A 17,004-nucleotide genomic window follows, 5' to 3' on the forward strand; every position below is an offset into this window, starting at 1 on the left:
CAGGCTCAGCAACCTCAGGAATAAGCAGATGTGAGCAGCAGCTGCATCCAAAGCATGGGTTTGAAAGCTGCCTTAGAGCAAGTTATTAATGCTTTCATTAATGGTTACATCAGAGATTACCTAAAAGCTGGGAAGGCATCAAAAAAATATATCCATTTGGATCGCTTGCTATTTAACTTACAACTTAATTTGAGAAGTTGCCCACTGTGTCTGACTAGCAGCTTGCATGAGTCATCCAACAAAATCTTTACATCTGTTTTATTTCAATTAACCACTGCTTCAGTGCTATTATTTGTACACTCTAATAAGTGACAGTAAGATTGTCTAGTTTCAAATAACTAGAACCATTTGCAAACAAAAGTTTAAAAGCCCTTTATTAATTCAGAAGTGAAACACTGATATTTAAAGTGAGATAAGTATGTTTATTAAGGTTCATTCTACTCTAAGGTTTATACAGAGAATGGAATGCAATACAAGCTAAGAGCACACCTCAAAGATCTACCACACAACCATCCCCTACTCCCTATAAGGGAACTGTAAAAAAAAAATAAAAATCAGAAAACCAGTTACTGTTTAACTAGTTGCAAGTGGCTTTGTCCAAAGAAGTTAAGCTTGATATTGCATTAGCTTTGTATGCAATAATTAAGTCTCTACAAGCTGAAGTATCACATACAAAGGTGTAAGATTTCCTGTGGACACATGAAACCATGTTTTAAAGAGCTACATCACAAGGGTTGTTTAAAATTGCCTAAAAATGAGCCACTAATGGCATGCACAGGTCAATAATATTAACTTTGGTAATGTCAGTCATTTTTGGTCAAACCTGAATTCCACTTTTAACAGTAACATGTATAAAAACACACCCATCCTGTGCATAAAGCAACACACTTTTCATTTGCTACCAGCTAGAGGCAGGTCTTCAAGACATGGTTGAAGTATTCAAATTTAACTGTCAGGAGCTTGCTTAGTTCTAGATCACATCTTTCACTAGTCTATAGGGCAAGACTAACAGGACAAGCTGTCAAATTTTTTTTTTATATCCAGGACAAGAACCATCTTGAAAGTTATATAGCTTTAAGTAACACTAATTTTCCCTGCAATGTTTTTGGAAGAAATCTAGTAACTTTTTTTACTTTACCTAGTTCCCCAAGACACATTCTAGTTTGTTTTTCTTTCTGAAGCTATCAATACCCTGTGAATAGAAGTGTTTTGTTCTTCTTGAGGAAGAAGTCATAGGTGGTTTTATTTACAATGGAGTCAATCTTTAGCATTGTAACTGGACTTCAACAGTTTAAAGGTATAATGAAAATGACAGCCTTAAGTGCTACTTTCCATACAGAATCCACACTTAGTTCAGTTTTATTCATTGCAGAGTAAAGTAAAAAGACATCCAATTACACTAGTAAAAACTCAGAAGATTTGTACTCAAAAAAACCACTACACATGCAAAGGGAACGATATCCTGCTAACACAACTTCATTTGCTGCTGCATTTGTCTAATATTAACAATTATGAACAGAGCAGTGCAACTAGTATTTGGAACAATCCTTACAGTGTTCGAGTGTCAGGCACAATACTTCACTTCTCTTCACACCACTGGTTCTCTTTACGTACCTAAAAGAACATTTTAACTATTAATATGTTGCAGTGAACTTCTAGAAGTTAGCTGTAAATCCCCATAAGCATTCAGGATTACTTTCTGCAAGAAGGCATAAACTTGGAAGCAACTTTAGTTTTTCATGCAGGGTTTCTAATTAGAAAGTCAGTCTTCCAAACTGACCTGTTTATCAATATAAACCAAGAAATGTATTTCTCATCCCTAGATTTGATCAGAACTGATCTTTTTTCCCCCCATCAAGTAAAGCAAATGGACTAGCTTAAGACTAAATTGCTTGTTTCGTGACAACGCACTGAAGACAAACCTAAGCGTGCAATTCACTGCCTTTGTATTTAAACAAGGCATCTTGTTCTGATCTTTCCCAACTCTGCCACTTTGCAGTTGGTTTGTTGTTCAAGTTCTAAGATCGATGAGTTCATTACTTAAAGACGAGAATCCAAACATCTTACCTTTGGATTGATGTTTCCATCTACCAAAGATCTAGCCACATGCAACAATGCATCTTCAGCATGCTTACTACAGCTCCAAAACAGCAAACTAAGGCTGCCACAAACCATCCTACATGTTTTCTTACCAGGCACGCATTCAAGCTAAGAAGTCAATATGCTTTGTTTTGACCTTTTCAGGTAATGGGCTGCAAGCACTGTAGGCACTGAAAGGTCTTCCACAAAGAGCAACCCAATTATGAGGAGCTGATGCATGAGTTTACATTTATTGTGAACAAATCAGTTGCATCACACATTAAATTATAAAGTACCACCCAATAATTCAGCACAAACCCAGCTAAATTATAATTAAATCCAGGTCAAGTACCTGTGCTTCTTCCTCCTCAGTGAAGTCATTCTTAATATTGAATGTCTTGCGAATTTCTTCTGGAGTTTTCCCCTTGATCATGTTTGCAACTGTCTTGCATGTGACATCAAGCAAACCTTTGATGTCCAAGTAATTTGCAGCCTGTAGAAGAGTTTCCAAATGTAAAGCCTCCATATCAATACTCTGCCTCTGTAGATGTACTACCAAAGTTATGCTTACACTGAAATTGTAGAATACTGTAACTGCAAACAGATCAGCTCCACTTTGAGAAGCTTCTAGCTAGAACCTTGAAGTAACAGTACCCAAAACTTGCTTGCCAAACAGAAGGGAAAGTCCTTTGTACCATGAAAGACACACCCCCCTACTCCTCCTTTTACAAAGGGCTTTCAGAAGCCTGCAAACACTCCAGATCTTCAGTGCTGAAATGCTGTTAACTAGCTAAGACAAGTAACATTGTCTCACAGTACCACAGAAGGTATAAATTTTAAAAGTCAAAGCTAGACTTTAATTTGGACACAGATCTCTGGAACTCCATTTCTACTAATAAGCCCTCAACTAAGACTCAAGAGCCACAAGAATAAAGACAGCTATAGGGCCCCATATTCAGAAAAGTGTATTAACTGATAAATGAGCAAGTATAGGTTAATGCCTAGCAATAGGTTAACAAGCATTCTAACATCCTCAACAATTTTAGCCAGTACTTTGCCAGAACTACTCGCCCTCCCCACATCCCCCCCATGAAGAAGTTACTCAAGAAGCATAAAGACTTTATTTGCCAAGTGCACAAATAGAGCACACTTCACAGGCACAGCCTTTAACCCTTCTTGAACATACTTACCAGGATAAGTTCAAAAAGCGTTCCTTGGTCTACTTTCAGAAACTCTTGATCCCACACAGGGATGTCATCTGTTCTTTTTTCTTTGTTCTCATCATCCTCAGGAGGTGGTGGATCATCCTTGTGATGGGTGCACCACTGAATCACCTAATTATGGTTTCGATATTAAGGTTTTATCCAAGTGATTCTCCCATTAGGCCCCACTATAACTTTGTTTCAGAAGAACTGCAGCTTTTTCTCTAGATTAATATTAGAATCCTGTATGAACATGCTCCCTTACCCACTGATCCCCAATCCTGAAGTACATCAGCCTTCAAGAAACCCATCTGAGACAGTAGCTAGTTAATTACTTACAATCTTAAAAGCCAGCTGCTGGTGTTATAAAGTTATTCAACCCTGTGCTACCACACATAAGACCGTGCAAAGGAAACCTAAACCTCATTTTGCAGTGTTTAATCTGTTTGCAGAAACATAATTCTTAAGCAGAATACTACATAAGGGAAGAGCGTAGAGTGGTAATAGCTACCAGCAGGACACGTTCACCACAGTACAAAGTTCACCTGGCAAAAGTTTGCATGTTCCCAAGCTTGCTTTTTTATTTTTAAAACACCACCATCTCATCACCCAGACAATTAAAGGAGTAGGAGTTTACTGCAAGCAGAATCCTGTTCCATTTTGCTAACCCAAAAGACTTCACAAGTTTGAAGTTATTTATGTGTATGTTCACTAGGAAATAACTCCTAACCCTGTATTTACCCCCAAACAGTCCAGTGCTTATTTAGGCAAAACACTTTCTACTTCAGAGCAAAAAGCATCTTAGAGACAGCAACACACTTTTTTGCTTTTCTCACTTGACCCAACAATAATCATGGTCTATTACTGAATTTAATACCACCGGGTGCGCAGTGTCTCTTAAGCACTGTAACTGCAACACAGGCATGGCTGCTGCCAGTCACTCTCACCACTGCTTGTCCCTTAATCCTTTCTCCTAACATTTGGATCTCATGAACAGCCACCTCAGTTCACAGAATCCAATTAAAATCAGTGCTTTAATACCATGAAATACTAGTGTGCACAGATGTCCACCACTTCAACACCTTAGGAAGCCTGTCTGGCCTCCAGCTGCTGTTCCAGAAGGTCACCCCTGTAGGTCTTCTGCCACTACCTGTCTGCCAGCCTCACCCCAGTTCTTAGATACCCTAGATGCCTGTGTTCACGCACCTCAAACTGGTTAAGCTTGTAGCTAGCACATGAAAAGTATCTTTAATATAATAGTTCATAATATCCAACTCCAACATGGATTTCACATTTTGTTACTGCCATATAACACTACAACTTTCAGCATCTTACCTTTTTTAAGATAGCTGCATTAACATTTGGAAGAGGCACTGGGTCATCGTCACCTTCATCATCCATTCCCAAATCTAAAAATGGAAAGATGACTAAGCAATCGGCAAAAACATTTACTCTTCTCTGAACTGGGCCGCTTAACCAATTCTCCACTATTTTAACAACACTGAGGCTGAATGGATTGGTAGCAAAGGATCTCTAACTGGTGAAGTCAGAAGGTTTTAGAAAGCTTCACGAGGCTTTGTGGAGCCATGGCTGCATTATACATACTAGGTTGTACCAAGTTTAGGCTAAGTACCCTAATAAGGCTACCTCAAACGAGACCATAACAAACCATTGGTTAAGCAGTCCTTGGTAGAGCAGAACTTGCTAGTTCAGTGTTCTGGGAATAGGATACGTTGAAGAATCAGACTAATATTGATGTATTTTTACCACTTTCAACAGTTCAATCCACAAGTTAAATCAAAGTGTTCCAACTGAGATCTCCCATTCAATTTATTATTAAAGAAGAATTAGGATCTACTGTGGTAGGTAGAGACAATGTTTTGTCCTCTATAGGAGCAGTGAATACTGTAGCCAGAGAGCTGCCAGTTATCTGGCCTCTGAAGCACTCATACCGATTCTTACCAGCTGAAGAAGCTCACATAGTAAGTCAGCAGCACAAATCCTTCAATCAAAAAAGCATTTAAAGGATGCTTCTGATACTCCCTGTTTTAAAAGCTTGTCAGCATGCTCAAGGCAGATTTGTATAAAGTTTGTCACTTTGTCCCCTTGATACGATTAAGGAATCAAAGTAAAAATTGAGATAAAATCATGATTAAAATTTCAACTTGATACACAGAACAAATACCATGTTAGCCACCTTTGATTAGAATATGCTTTTTTTTATTACACAAATGCTAACAGTTGGATGACACCCTAGCTGTTAAAGATTAACATCTTGTAATTAGTTATGTAATTGAGTAACTACACAGGCCTTCACTCATTATATACACAGATGAGCCAATTCTATATCACCAAGGAACTTTATTTTTAAGAACAGATGAGTGTCACACCATCACCACTGATCAAATTTGTGCACAATTAAAATAGCATGTACTTCTGTATTTAGGCAAGTCAACTACTGTTATCAGTGGGATATTAATGAGTACTACTTTTTGTTTGGAATAACTAACTTCATAGATTCAGAAACTAAAATACTGACATTACAGGGTACTGCATGTGTCACCAATTAATGGAAACTTCAAATGCATACTTTGAACACGGTGGCAGAAACTAGTGTAAGAAGTGACCAGTCCAAAACTGTTGGTATGGGGAAATAATTCACGCAATATCTCAAGTTTAGTCAACTCTGCTCAGCTTGTCCCCACTGCCACCAAAACAGCAATTTCATCTGTTATCAGAAAATTGGTAGTTCATTGGTGCTGTCACCATGCTTGACACAACCTCACCTTTCAGCTCTTCTGCTTTCAGCTGCAGCACCCAACACACAAACATTGTTTATTAACTGATGCTTAACTAGCTGTACTGCAAATGCATTTCATCTGTACTAGGAGACCACTTCTCCCCCAGATTAGCAAGAGGCTCATTTATGGTGCCCAGCTTACAACAGTTACCATGTGTAACTTCCCTTTCATCAACACCCGAGTATCACTAAACACCGGCAGTGACACAGCTTCTACATGAGAAAACTGCGAAGAATTGTACTCCCTAATGTGTTCCAACCGATTGCTATGTTTCCTGCTCATGTTGCTAGTCATGTTCAACAGCATCTTATTAACAGAATGAAAGTGTTCAATGGTTGAAACACTTCAACCTTATTTTATTGTTCTTATGTACAAGGTATCACAACCAGACAAAGATTTCTACCCAAGAACATCATTTTAACCACATCTAGAGAAAGATTTTTTTCTAAGTTAATTCATGAATACACCCAAAAACTGGAAAAAACCACCAGTAAACAATGAGGATTTGCACTAGAGGGATTAGACACAGTTTGCTCTGTATCCTAGCCATCTGGCAGATTCCCCCTCCCCCACCATGAGTTCTTTTGTTTCAAATTTGTGTCAGCAGGAGATCAGAACTAAGTATTTATCCCAAATAATTTAACTGCATCCATAAGCTCACAATATAGGTTTCACTTTAGCTCTTTCTTCATTGCATTGGTTTATGGTCTCCTACCCCATTTAAAAGATATTTACATCGTAAGACTGGTTTGTATGATTAAATAAACTTAGTTTTTAATATTATTAGATGTTCTGTTTGCTTAACTTTCACAAAACTGAAGTAGGCCGTAGGCAAGGCAGCAGGGTGCTTATATTTTACTAGCCTCCCTGTAAGTCCTCTTAACAAGAGGATTGAGCTTCAAGCTTTTTGCAAGAGCACATCCACCCAAAACATAGTTTAAGCTACCACAGCAATTGTTCCAGCTGTTCTGACATAAGACAGCAAGCTGCTTCACAGGCCTGGCAATCCTCTTTCAGCACAGTACTGGGTTGTCCCCTTTGGTCGCAATTCCTGTTCAAGTTGAACACACTGCTATCTCTGCACAAGCTAGCAATCCTCAGGCTTCATACTCTTACCTTCCAGCATAGTCTTTATAGTTACAGACTGTTTTGCAATTTCAACATCAACTTCAAAGATTTCTCCATCTGAACTCTGCAGTTTAATTGAAGGCATCTACAAGAGAAGGACAGTTATTTCCACACGATATTCAGCAAGTGTTACAAGTTTAGCTGACTTGAAGATGTACATTACCTTTATTATTTACATTGGTTCTTACCAACAGCAGACAGCCCCCGTGCTGCTTAAAGCATGCTCAGATTATTCACTGTTGAATCAACATCCCTAAATTCATTAATCCTCATGCGTAAGAAACAAGGATTGATAGAAAGAAGCCTAACACCAATTTAAGAGAATTTTCCTAATTTAAAAGCATAAAATACTCAAAATTTATTACTCAATAGCGCTTACATTTTTTACAGTGCAACACTAGAGCTATCTTTCTCTTTAATTAACCTTCAACAACACTTCCAAAACACTACTTGTCTTCAAATCCAGACAATTGCTACTCACTTTGACTACTCAAGTGAAGTCAGATCTCAAAAGCAGTTTTCAAATGATAGCCTCTGGAACAGAATCACAAAACTGAGGCTGGAAGAAATCCCTCTAAGCAGAGTCTACTCCAGCCTCCCTTGCCCCAGAGTCAAACAGACCAGGTTACTCAGGATCAAAGGCTTTCCTTCAGAAGCGTGTTTGGTTTTCTGAAGAGATTAAAAAGCAATACACCACTACAAGGAAAGCTTTCAGCACTCAATACTACTCTTACAAAGTAGGAAGTTAGATCAGCACTTTGTTAGCATTAGGAAAGACTAAGATGACTATGCATTTTAAAAAAGTTTTTCAAACAAACTGTGATAAGACCTACAATAGAAGCAGCAGACTTCAAAGATGTCACTAGCAGGAAAATAATCAAACTTTACAAGAATGCATCTTTCCAGATATTTAACAACTCAAACCCAGAAGTAATGCACTTGATGCAGCAGCTAGTAGGTCACAGCTTCTGCCCGAAATGACACATCAAGCCTGTTTGGGTCTCACTGCACTTGAACCAACTAACTTGAAGGGCATGATAAACGTAACTGCCTGGCCACATAAATTTTATACATCAGTTCTCAACAAACTAGCAGGATGTGCTACAGTAAGTTCCTTTACCACTCAAAATATTTGTTAGCAGCGGACCATTGCAACAGTTTATTTTTTTCCTCAAGTTACCTGCTTAAGGATCTCTAAAGCATGTATTTGTAAATACCGCCTGCAAGGCACTGTAGAGAGAAGCTCTAGAAACAAACTGCAAATTCATTTCAATTAATTTTCAAATGTTCTCCCCCACCAAACCTAACAGCTACACATGCTAGTTCCTTACAGTAGTACTTGAACTACCAAAATCAAATTAGCTGGACGACTTTCAGCAAACTTACACTATCACTTTTTGAATGCCTCCTGTATCTCATCAGTATGGCTGAGCCTGACAGTACTGCAACAAACCCAGTCCAATGGAGGCCAGCCAAAGCATGTTATTAAGCAGCTCACACCAGCTTGAAGTCCTCATTGCTTTAATTTCCATTTGGCAGAGCCAGTAGCTAGTTAATGTTTACAGAGTCATGTAACCCTATATGACAACGCTACTTCTAATTAAGATGGGTGTTCTGGAGGGACACAGTCACAACTGTTCCAAAGATACACATATATATACATATACACCAAAGTAAAATTCTGACAAAAACATAGTTCCGAGTTGGCAGTTTGAACAATGCTCTGGGGGGGGGGGGGGGGGGGGGGGGGGGATCTAGGCATACATTTCAGATTTAATGCATCTGTTCTTGCAGTGATTGTCTGAGAGCACTCAAGAACAAACCCAGCTTCAGATGCCAGCCTTCCTGTGCTTGGCTAGGATTACATAATGCTGCACAACAGAGCCAGCAAGACAGGGATGCTGCCTTAACGAGTCCAGCCCCTGCAAGAACGTTTGCACTGAGACCCTTAGATCACCCAAACCCACTTTTATCGAGGCTTTCAGGGTATTGTTAAGAGCCTGAATCAGGTAGAATGAAGTTAATCTACTGCCTTATCACTGATAACAGACTAGGATTTCATCCAAATTTCATTTTTATACCACAGAGCACAGTCACCTGCAAGACAAAAAAAGTCATTTTTAGCAAACTGCAATACAGCTCTGGAAACAGACAGGCCATGGATAACAACACAAGCGGGTGACTAAGCAGACTAGTCCCAAAAGCTCTATTCAACAACAGCAAAACAGGTTGGGAGCTAGTCGAAAGACAAACCTGAATTACAACGGTAATTTACATGTATAAGCCTGAAACACAGAGCTCAGCCATCTCAGACAGCGCTACTAGGCAACTCCACGCCTCCCAGAGCTATTCCGGGTGGATGCCCGCTCCTTCCCCCTCCACCTCTCCGTGTCGCGGGGGATAACGCTGCATTTATTTAATAAACTCACGCCTGAGACGCTGTGCTTGCGCTGCCGCCCCAGAGCTCCCCCCGCTACCAAGAGACACTCGGGGTGCCCCGAGCAGCCTGACAGCCGCCCGGGGAAGGGCCGGTTCCGCAGGTGCTGCGCGGCCCAGGGCGGGGGGTGCCCCTGCTTTATTTACCAGACCCCGCAGACGACGCCTCCCCACGCAGCCCCACCTCCCGGGAAGGGGCCCACGGGCGTTTCAGCCCCGCATTGCCCAGGAAGGGCTCAGACCTCGGCCCGCCCCCTCCACGACCCTCCCAGTCCACCACCTGGGAGCCCCGCCGCCGCCACGGCCGCCCGCGCCAAGCGGGGCCAGGCCGGGCCCATTTCCCCCGCCGAGCGGGCCCCGCGGCCCGGCCCAACGCAGAGCCCCTGCCGCCGCCCCGAGCGTCTATCCCCACCCCGCCGGCACCGGGCGGGCCCCCGAGCTCGCAGGCCTCACCGTGAGGCGGCGGTATCCGGCTCCGCGCTGACTGGACCTGGCGGCGGCGGCGCTCGGGGCCCAACTGCGGCGGCGGCTTTATATGGCGGGGGAGGGGTGCGGGGGGAGGGGGGAAGGACCCGCCTCTCGCTGCCTCGCAACCGCCGGGCTGCCCGCCGCGACCGCCTGAGCAAAACACCCCGCTCCGACTCCCAAACGGCGCGGAGCGCGGCTGACGGTAAAAAAAAGGGACCCGCGCCGCCCTCGGCAGGGTGAGGAGGGGGGAAGCGGAGCCGAAGCGAGGCGGGGGGGCGAACCGGCGGCCGTCGTGTCTTCAGGCAGCGGCGCGGCCGCGCCAGGAGCCGCAGAATGGGCGGGGGCGCCTCGCGCGGGCCAACGGCTGCGGCGCCCCTCCCCCGCGGCCCTGAGGGGCCGCCACGGCCTCGGCCTGGCCCCGGCCCGGTGCCGCCGGGAGGGAGCGGCGGCTGGGGAGACCGGGCCGGGAGAGGGCGCTGGGTGCGGCCCGGTGCCGCTGCCCGTGAGGGGGAGCGGGGCGTCCCTATGGAAACCACCCGTGACGGCGAAGGGTGCCGGTGCGGCAGGCGGCCTGTGGTATCTGGAGGCCGGCCCGGTGCCCTCCTCGGGAAACAACCGGGCCAGCGGGCACGGCTGTCACCGTGCGTACTTAAAAACGGTAATTGAGAGTAACCCAGACTGGTCACAAAAAGCCCACGTTGGGTGTTTTCCTTCTAGCGGGGATTCACGGAGAGAAGGCCCGAGGCCCGGGGCGTGCGGAACCCCCGTGAGGATAACTTAAAGCGGGGAGGTGGGTGAGGCTGCTTCTGTTTGTGGTAGCGTCTCACATACAGCGAAATGCGATCTTCAGTGGCTACTCAGGCAGCAGAAAACATTTTAACTAAAAAACTACACTGAAAAACTGGCTAATTTCAAATTGTTGCAACAACAGATTGCTCTCCTCAAATGGAAGTACATGAGCGACAGTTCCCGGTGCTAGAAATGGATTTAGGTCTAACTAGCAATCGCTGAACACCGACCCTGAATCCCACTAGGAATTTCAGGCAACTACAGCTCTGCCCGTGGCTGGAGCCCATTAAAGCATCTCCAGGCGCCAGCTGCAGAAGGAGCCGCCAGCCAGGAGGAGCGGACTAGGAGCTAGGGATCACCGAAATGCAGCCAAAGCAGTGCTGCGTTAGCACAACACCCCACCTGAGCGGTGTACCCCAGCGCAGGTAACATTTCCTGAAAGGTCAAGAGTGTGTGCTAGATAGCGACAGGCATTAGGTTTTCAGGAAAGGAGAGATCTGAAGGTTTTTGCTCAGTGAGGAAGGCAGACTGAGGTAGGAGTCGACCAAAGTAACCGTGAGGTGTCTGGGGTGCTGCATTGTGGTGTCACACACAGCACTCGTTCCACACTACGCTGTTAAGCCTGGTTTTGCATCAGCTGTCCATGGCAAAGCGGCTTTCAAATAGGTAAGATATTTACACAGTGACAAACCATGATTATGACAATTTGCTTTACTTCAGATCTTAATTTAAAAAAACATTTTTAGAACTGGAGTATGTTTTCACAGCACTTCAATGCAGACAGAGCCAGGCTACCTGTGAGCAGACTGGTACCCGCAACAGCGTTGTCCTGCAGAGCACAAGTACAGCGTGAGTCACAGCTTTCCCTTTCCTTAGGGTCCCAGAGGGTCCCAGGCTGGGCACCACACACCTTATTGAACAAATGACAGTCATAGCCGCTAGAAAATATCTTCTGACATAACGAATTTTCCTGAGATTCAGAAATTCTAAATTCAGAAGCTTGCTTTCCTCATTTCAGAGTCCACAGCCCAGGACAGTAGCCTAGCCACAGAAGTACCAACTCTTCTTTCCTTCCTTAGTTCTCTACCTGAGTGTTTTCACTCAAAATTAGTAAACGCTTTGCTGTTATTACTGCGATTCAGACTGCAGTACACCTCTGCACTGGTATGAGGGCTGGTTTGAGGAATATTAATGAGAAATCTAGTAATATAAAGATCATGCTCTGTTTCTTAATGGTTGAGAGGTATTGCTTTAAATCATTATGTAGGACAGTCTAGTTTATAGAGCTGTGTTTTGGAAAGGCTTAGGAGGAAAATCCACAGAAAACAAAATGTGAACCCTGGGTCAAATAGAGAGACAGCCCTCTAGAGCTGTAGTCAGAGGTATTGAAGAGTGCAGGTTTGATAATGAAGTGAGTGGTTCATAGAAGGTGGAAGCTCATGTGGTGGCTAATTTTCCTTGATTGCCTTAATCACCTCAGGTTAGTTTAAAAGTTTGGAATGATAAATATGAGACACCTGTCCCACATCTCACATGGGAACTGGGGAGCAGTTGGTGTCAAGTGAAGAAAAAGGGAATATGGTAGGAAGAGACTGTTGTGATGCTTGGGGACATGGTTTAGTGGTGGACTTGGCAGTGTTAGGTTAATGGTTGGACTCGATGATCTTAAGGGTCTTTTCCAACCAACCTAAATGATTCTATGATATAACCAGTGAGACTGCAAATATTAGAAGTATTTAATATTAAGTAGTCTGTTGGTTAGGGCTGACTCTCCAGAGAGATGGAAGAGTCAAATACAGATTCTCAGCCAGGAAGAACCTCTTAGAGCTCAGGTGACAATGAGAGTATTCTACATCAGGTCATATCCCTTGAATAGGTTTCTACATAAATTCCAAAGAACTGTTGGAGACGACTGCCTGACTTGGAAATCTTGTTTCATGGGCTTTAGGATGCCGAGCAGCTCGTTAGTTACAGCACACTTGAAGATGACTCTGAGCAACCTGCTCTGACTTTGAAGATGGAGCTAAATTCAGAGTGTGGTCCAGGGGACCCTCCATGGTCCCTTCCAGCCTGAATTACTGTACGCTTCTGTAACATGCGCTTCAGTGGAGCTCTTCATATCAGCTGAGTGAGCATCCGAAGATGTTGGGTGATGTTCATATAGCAGACTGACGCTGACAGAGGTTCCTCAAAGATCCTGGTATTAGTAACCAGATAAGCTGTTTGCTCACCATTCATTAGGACCTAGTTATCATATTTTTAATACAGGTGTATGTATCTCTTGCATATATAGATGTGTGAAGCCTCCAAACTATGCCTAATGTGACCTTTCGATTGTACCATCATCACATTTACCTCTTTCCTCCTCAATCACTCCATCTTGTACTCCAATGCTGAGAACCACATTCACTGCACTAAAAAAAAAAGAAACAACACTGCCTTTACTTTCCTTAAATGTTCTTTTTTTTATTTATATTAAAAATCCTTGGTTTAGAGAATCAGACAATGATAGAAGGTGGTCTGTGGAAAACATATCTGCAAATCTTAAATTCCCTTTCCTGATGTTGCCAAAGACCCAGGTTTCCAATTTGGCTCATGACCAGCGAGCACAAGCTCTGAGGCTGCAAATCAGGCTCAGCAGAGGGGGGACGGGGTTTGCTCTCTACACAAGACAAATCTAATAATATTGAGGAACAGGCAGAAAGCTAAGTTTCATGGTTAATTATGATCTGTGTATGAATTTTTATTCAAAGTGATACTATTGATGAGCTTTATAATTGATACAGCTCTCTACAGCTTTCTAAAGGAGAAAATTCAGTCGACGGTGGACTTTGAATTTAGCTGTCGAATTAGAAGTCTGGGAAAGTTAAAACAACAAAAACACCCCACACCCAAAAAAAGTGGCAGATGGCTGTCATAGATATTCTATAATCACATGACGGCCACCTCCCACTGTGCCCTACATATCGTACAATGAACCTCCCCAGCTAGTCCAGATGCTTTCTGTTATCTGTCGTGAAAAAGCAGCTGCTGCAGCATTGATAGCCAAAGTCCTGTGAGTAAGTCAGTATTAATAACGCAAAAGACTCATCCTTCACTAAAGCTGCAAGGCAAAGAAGTTTTCAAAAAAAATGGGTGTCCCAATTTCAATTGTTACACACGTAGGTAATCATTGCAATGCAAATAATCCTAAACCTAAGCATTGCCACCCTGAGCCGTAAAGATAATTGCACCACGTATCAGCTGCAGAGAAATCGCAGTTAAGGGCCTCTTACCACTGAGAACCAGAGGGGGAAAGGGGAAGCTGAACTCTAAAGCAAATACCTGAAAAGATTGGAGCAACCAAGATCAGTGCAAGCTTGATTTAATGCTTACCAGATCCAGAAGAGCTCTGACCTACATACTTGCAGCATCACTGGGCTGTGGACGAAGCCAGCTGAGCAGCGACGCAGCCGCAGGGGGAAGGGGATTTTAACGCGCCGAACATTAGAGAGCAGCCTCCCGGACGCAGCACTGCATCTGCTCCACAACCTTGGATTCTCCTCCTGGCTATTTCTCTCAGGCAAAAATTACTGTGCCCCCTGCCCCTCAAAACACCTCACATTCTCCACTTTTACAGAGAAACTGGGTTTTTTTGCTGCTGGTAGTGATTTAGAGACTACAAGATAACACACCGATTGAGTATTTTTCAATACCACAAGCGTAACGTGGGATTGTCAAAGCCTAGTGAGAACCAGGCTTGAAGAGATCTCCACTTTGCTCCTTCGACAAATTGGGAAACTTCACAGAACTCGGCCTGGATTCCCTGAACCACAGGGATGGGAGCTAGCAAGGGCTGGACTCCGGGTTCTCAAGCACAGCTGCTCTAGCAGAGAGCCAGGTATGATTTGCTGGAAAGCGAGGTGTGACCGTCAAATCTGAACAAGAACTAATCTACATGTAGGGGAGGATGAGACTTGCAGCAAAAATCCTCTTTTTTTTTCCAGGAATACAAAAGATGGGGAACATTTTTTAAAACAAACAGCCACATCAACAAGGGGAAAAAATTAGAACTGGCTGGATCAGCGTAAAACCAGAAAACACCAGGATTATTCATGTGAGTCAGATGGTAGAAAGACATCGCTGAGCTCAAAGGCCTGCGCCACTGTTGTTTAAAGCAATCTTGCGACAATGCAGCAGAAGAGGAAAATTATTCTTCTCAGTAGAACTCTGGAAAACACTAATTACTGCGTTTCCACTTCATTGAAACTTGTATTACAGGAGCATCCTTGAGAGGGTGTCGCTTTTCATCCAGGTTATACCCCAGCAATGCAAGACGGTGGGTGGCAGAGCCCACCGGTTGGATGAGAATCTGATTAACGCTGTGTCATGGTTTAACCCCAGCCGGCAGCTCAGCCCCACCAGCCGCTCACTCGCTCCCCCTCAGTGGGATGGGGGAGAGAATCAAAGAATAAAAGTGAGAAAACTCATGGGTTGCGATAAAGACAGTTTAATAAGTCAAGCAAAAGCTGCGCACGCAAGCAAAGCAAAACGAGAATTTATTCACTCCTCCCCATGGGCAGGCAGATGTTCAGCCATCTCCAGGAAAGCAGGGCTCCATCACGCGTATGATGACTTGGGAAGACAAACGCCATCACTCCGAACATCCCCCCCTTCCTTCTCCCCCAGCTTTACATGCTGAGCATGACGCCATATGGTATGGAATAGCCCTTTGGTCACTTAGGGTCAGCTGTCCCAGCTGCGTCCCCTCCCAGCTTCTTGTGCCCCCCCCAGCCCACTCGCTGGTGGGGTGGGGTGAGAGGCAGAAAAGGCCTTGACTCTGTGTCAGCACTGCTCAGCAGGAGCGAAAACACCCCTGCGTTATCAACTCTGTTTCCAGCGCAAACCCAAAGCACAGCCCTATACTAGCTACTGTGGAGAAAATTAACTCTGCCCCAGCTAAAACCAGCACGCACGAATGGACTGACAAAACTCAATAACCAAGTCCTGTCCAGCAGACACCAACTTTTTTCTTTATCAGCTTCTGTTTCTCCCTCTAATAACACCCATATTCCCCTTACATAACTCCAGGGATTCAAGATAGTTTAGAAGACTAAAGATAGGGGGGGAAAGAAAAGATTAAAAATAGAAACACGCCTACCTCAAGCGTATTTGCAGCATCTACTTCCTAACCTCATCCTGAGTCCACCTCCACACACTTGAGCAGCCCGATTTTTGTACCGTTTGTGCCCTGGCACCCTTGGAAGCGTTTGGGCTGCTCAGAAGGAGCCCAGCTCGGACCCCACAGTCGCTGTGGCTGCGTTCGTACTGAGGAAGATGCCACCGGGCGAGGGTCGCCCACCTCCAGCCTGTCCAGGCTGCCAAATTACAGACAAATTACTCACTGTATGGGAGCCTTGCCGGCAGGAGGGCAGCTCCCCGGCCCCGCCGGGTCACGGCAGCCCGGCCACGGCGGGGGACACGCGGGACGCAGCCACGCGGTGGCGCCGGGGCTCGCTTCGAGCGGTCCGTAGGGCTCGTCCCCGAAGAGATGGGCTCATCCCGGTGCCGTGAACTCAACGAAAAGAGTGGACTTGCTTTAAACGGGCTGAAGAACTACTGTAAGTGGCAACGTATAAAATGGTGAATATCCTTGATAACCCAGCGTGAGAGTAAGCGAACGAGGTTGGCTTTCAAGGGTTGCATGGCACCAGTCTTCAACATTGGAGCTGTTCAAAGTCCAAAAAGCAGATTGGGGGCTGGTTCTGACGCCACAGATGATAAAGAGCAGTTGCTTTGAGGTTTCAAAGTCCATGGGAATAAATATAGTGTATTTTGGAAGTCAGGCTAATTCAAAGCATTTTAAAAGAGATTGCAGGGAAAAAGGGACGGTCCAGTGCCTTTTTGAGATGGCTGAGCTAAAGCTAGATAAACTCACGACCAGACACAACACAGAACCCATCACCAGCCTTTCTTTAAGAGGGAGAAGAAAGGAGAACAGGCTCCCAGGGAGCTGCAGCACCCCTTCTCCTGGGCAGGGGTCCCTGCTTCAGCAGCGCATTGTGTTCCTCTTCCCCCAGGAGAAACGCGGCGGTGGAAAAGGAGCGAAGCTGCCTGCAAAG

General features: G+C 44.5%; 1 protein-coding gene and 1 long non-coding RNA gene across 4 annotated transcripts; one reads left to right on the top strand and one right to left on the bottom strand.

The window, feature by feature from the left end:
- Positions 1-357: 357 nt before the first annotated feature.
- On the bottom strand, positions 358-10,246 carry SKP1 (S-phase kinase associated protein 1). Of its 3 annotated transcripts, XM_072872185.1 has the most exons (7): positions 10,100-10,172; positions 9,178-9,307; positions 7,199-7,295; positions 4,617-4,690; positions 3,270-3,413; positions 2,432-2,572; positions 358-1,614 (listed from the first exon to the last, which is right to left on the bottom strand). In XM_072872185.1, exons 3-7 carry the CDS (start codon positions 7,293-7,295, stop codon positions 1,579-1,581), a joined length of 492 nt encoding a protein of 163 aa, XP_072728286.1. In that variant the 5' UTR covers positions 9,178-9,307; positions 10,100-10,172; the 3' UTR covers positions 358-1,578. The 3 variants fall into 3 exon arrangements, with proteins under 3 accessions (XP_072728286.1, XP_072728283.1, XP_072728285.1); XM_072872182.1 differs by lacking the exon at positions 9,178-9,307 and having other exon boundaries at positions 10,100-10,246; XM_072872184.1 differs by lacking the exons at positions 9,178-9,307; positions 10,100-10,172 and adding an exon at positions 7,692-7,805.
- Positions 10,247-10,372: 126 nt separating this feature from the next.
- LOC140656459 (uncharacterized) lies at positions 10,373-13,353 on the top strand. Its single transcript, XR_012044087.1, has 3 exons — positions 10,373-11,569; positions 11,671-11,752; positions 12,852-13,353. It is a non-coding gene; the product is annotated as an uncharacterized lncRNA (long non-coding RNA).
- The last annotated feature ends 3,651 nt before the right edge of the window (positions 13,354-17,004 follow it).

This window comes from Ciconia boyciana, chromosome 9 (genome assembly GCF_034638445.1).
Source record: "Ciconia boyciana chromosome 9, ASM3463844v1, whole genome shotgun sequence".
Lineage (NCBI taxonomy): Eukaryota > Metazoa > Chordata > Aves > Ciconiiformes > Ciconiidae > Ciconia > Ciconia boyciana.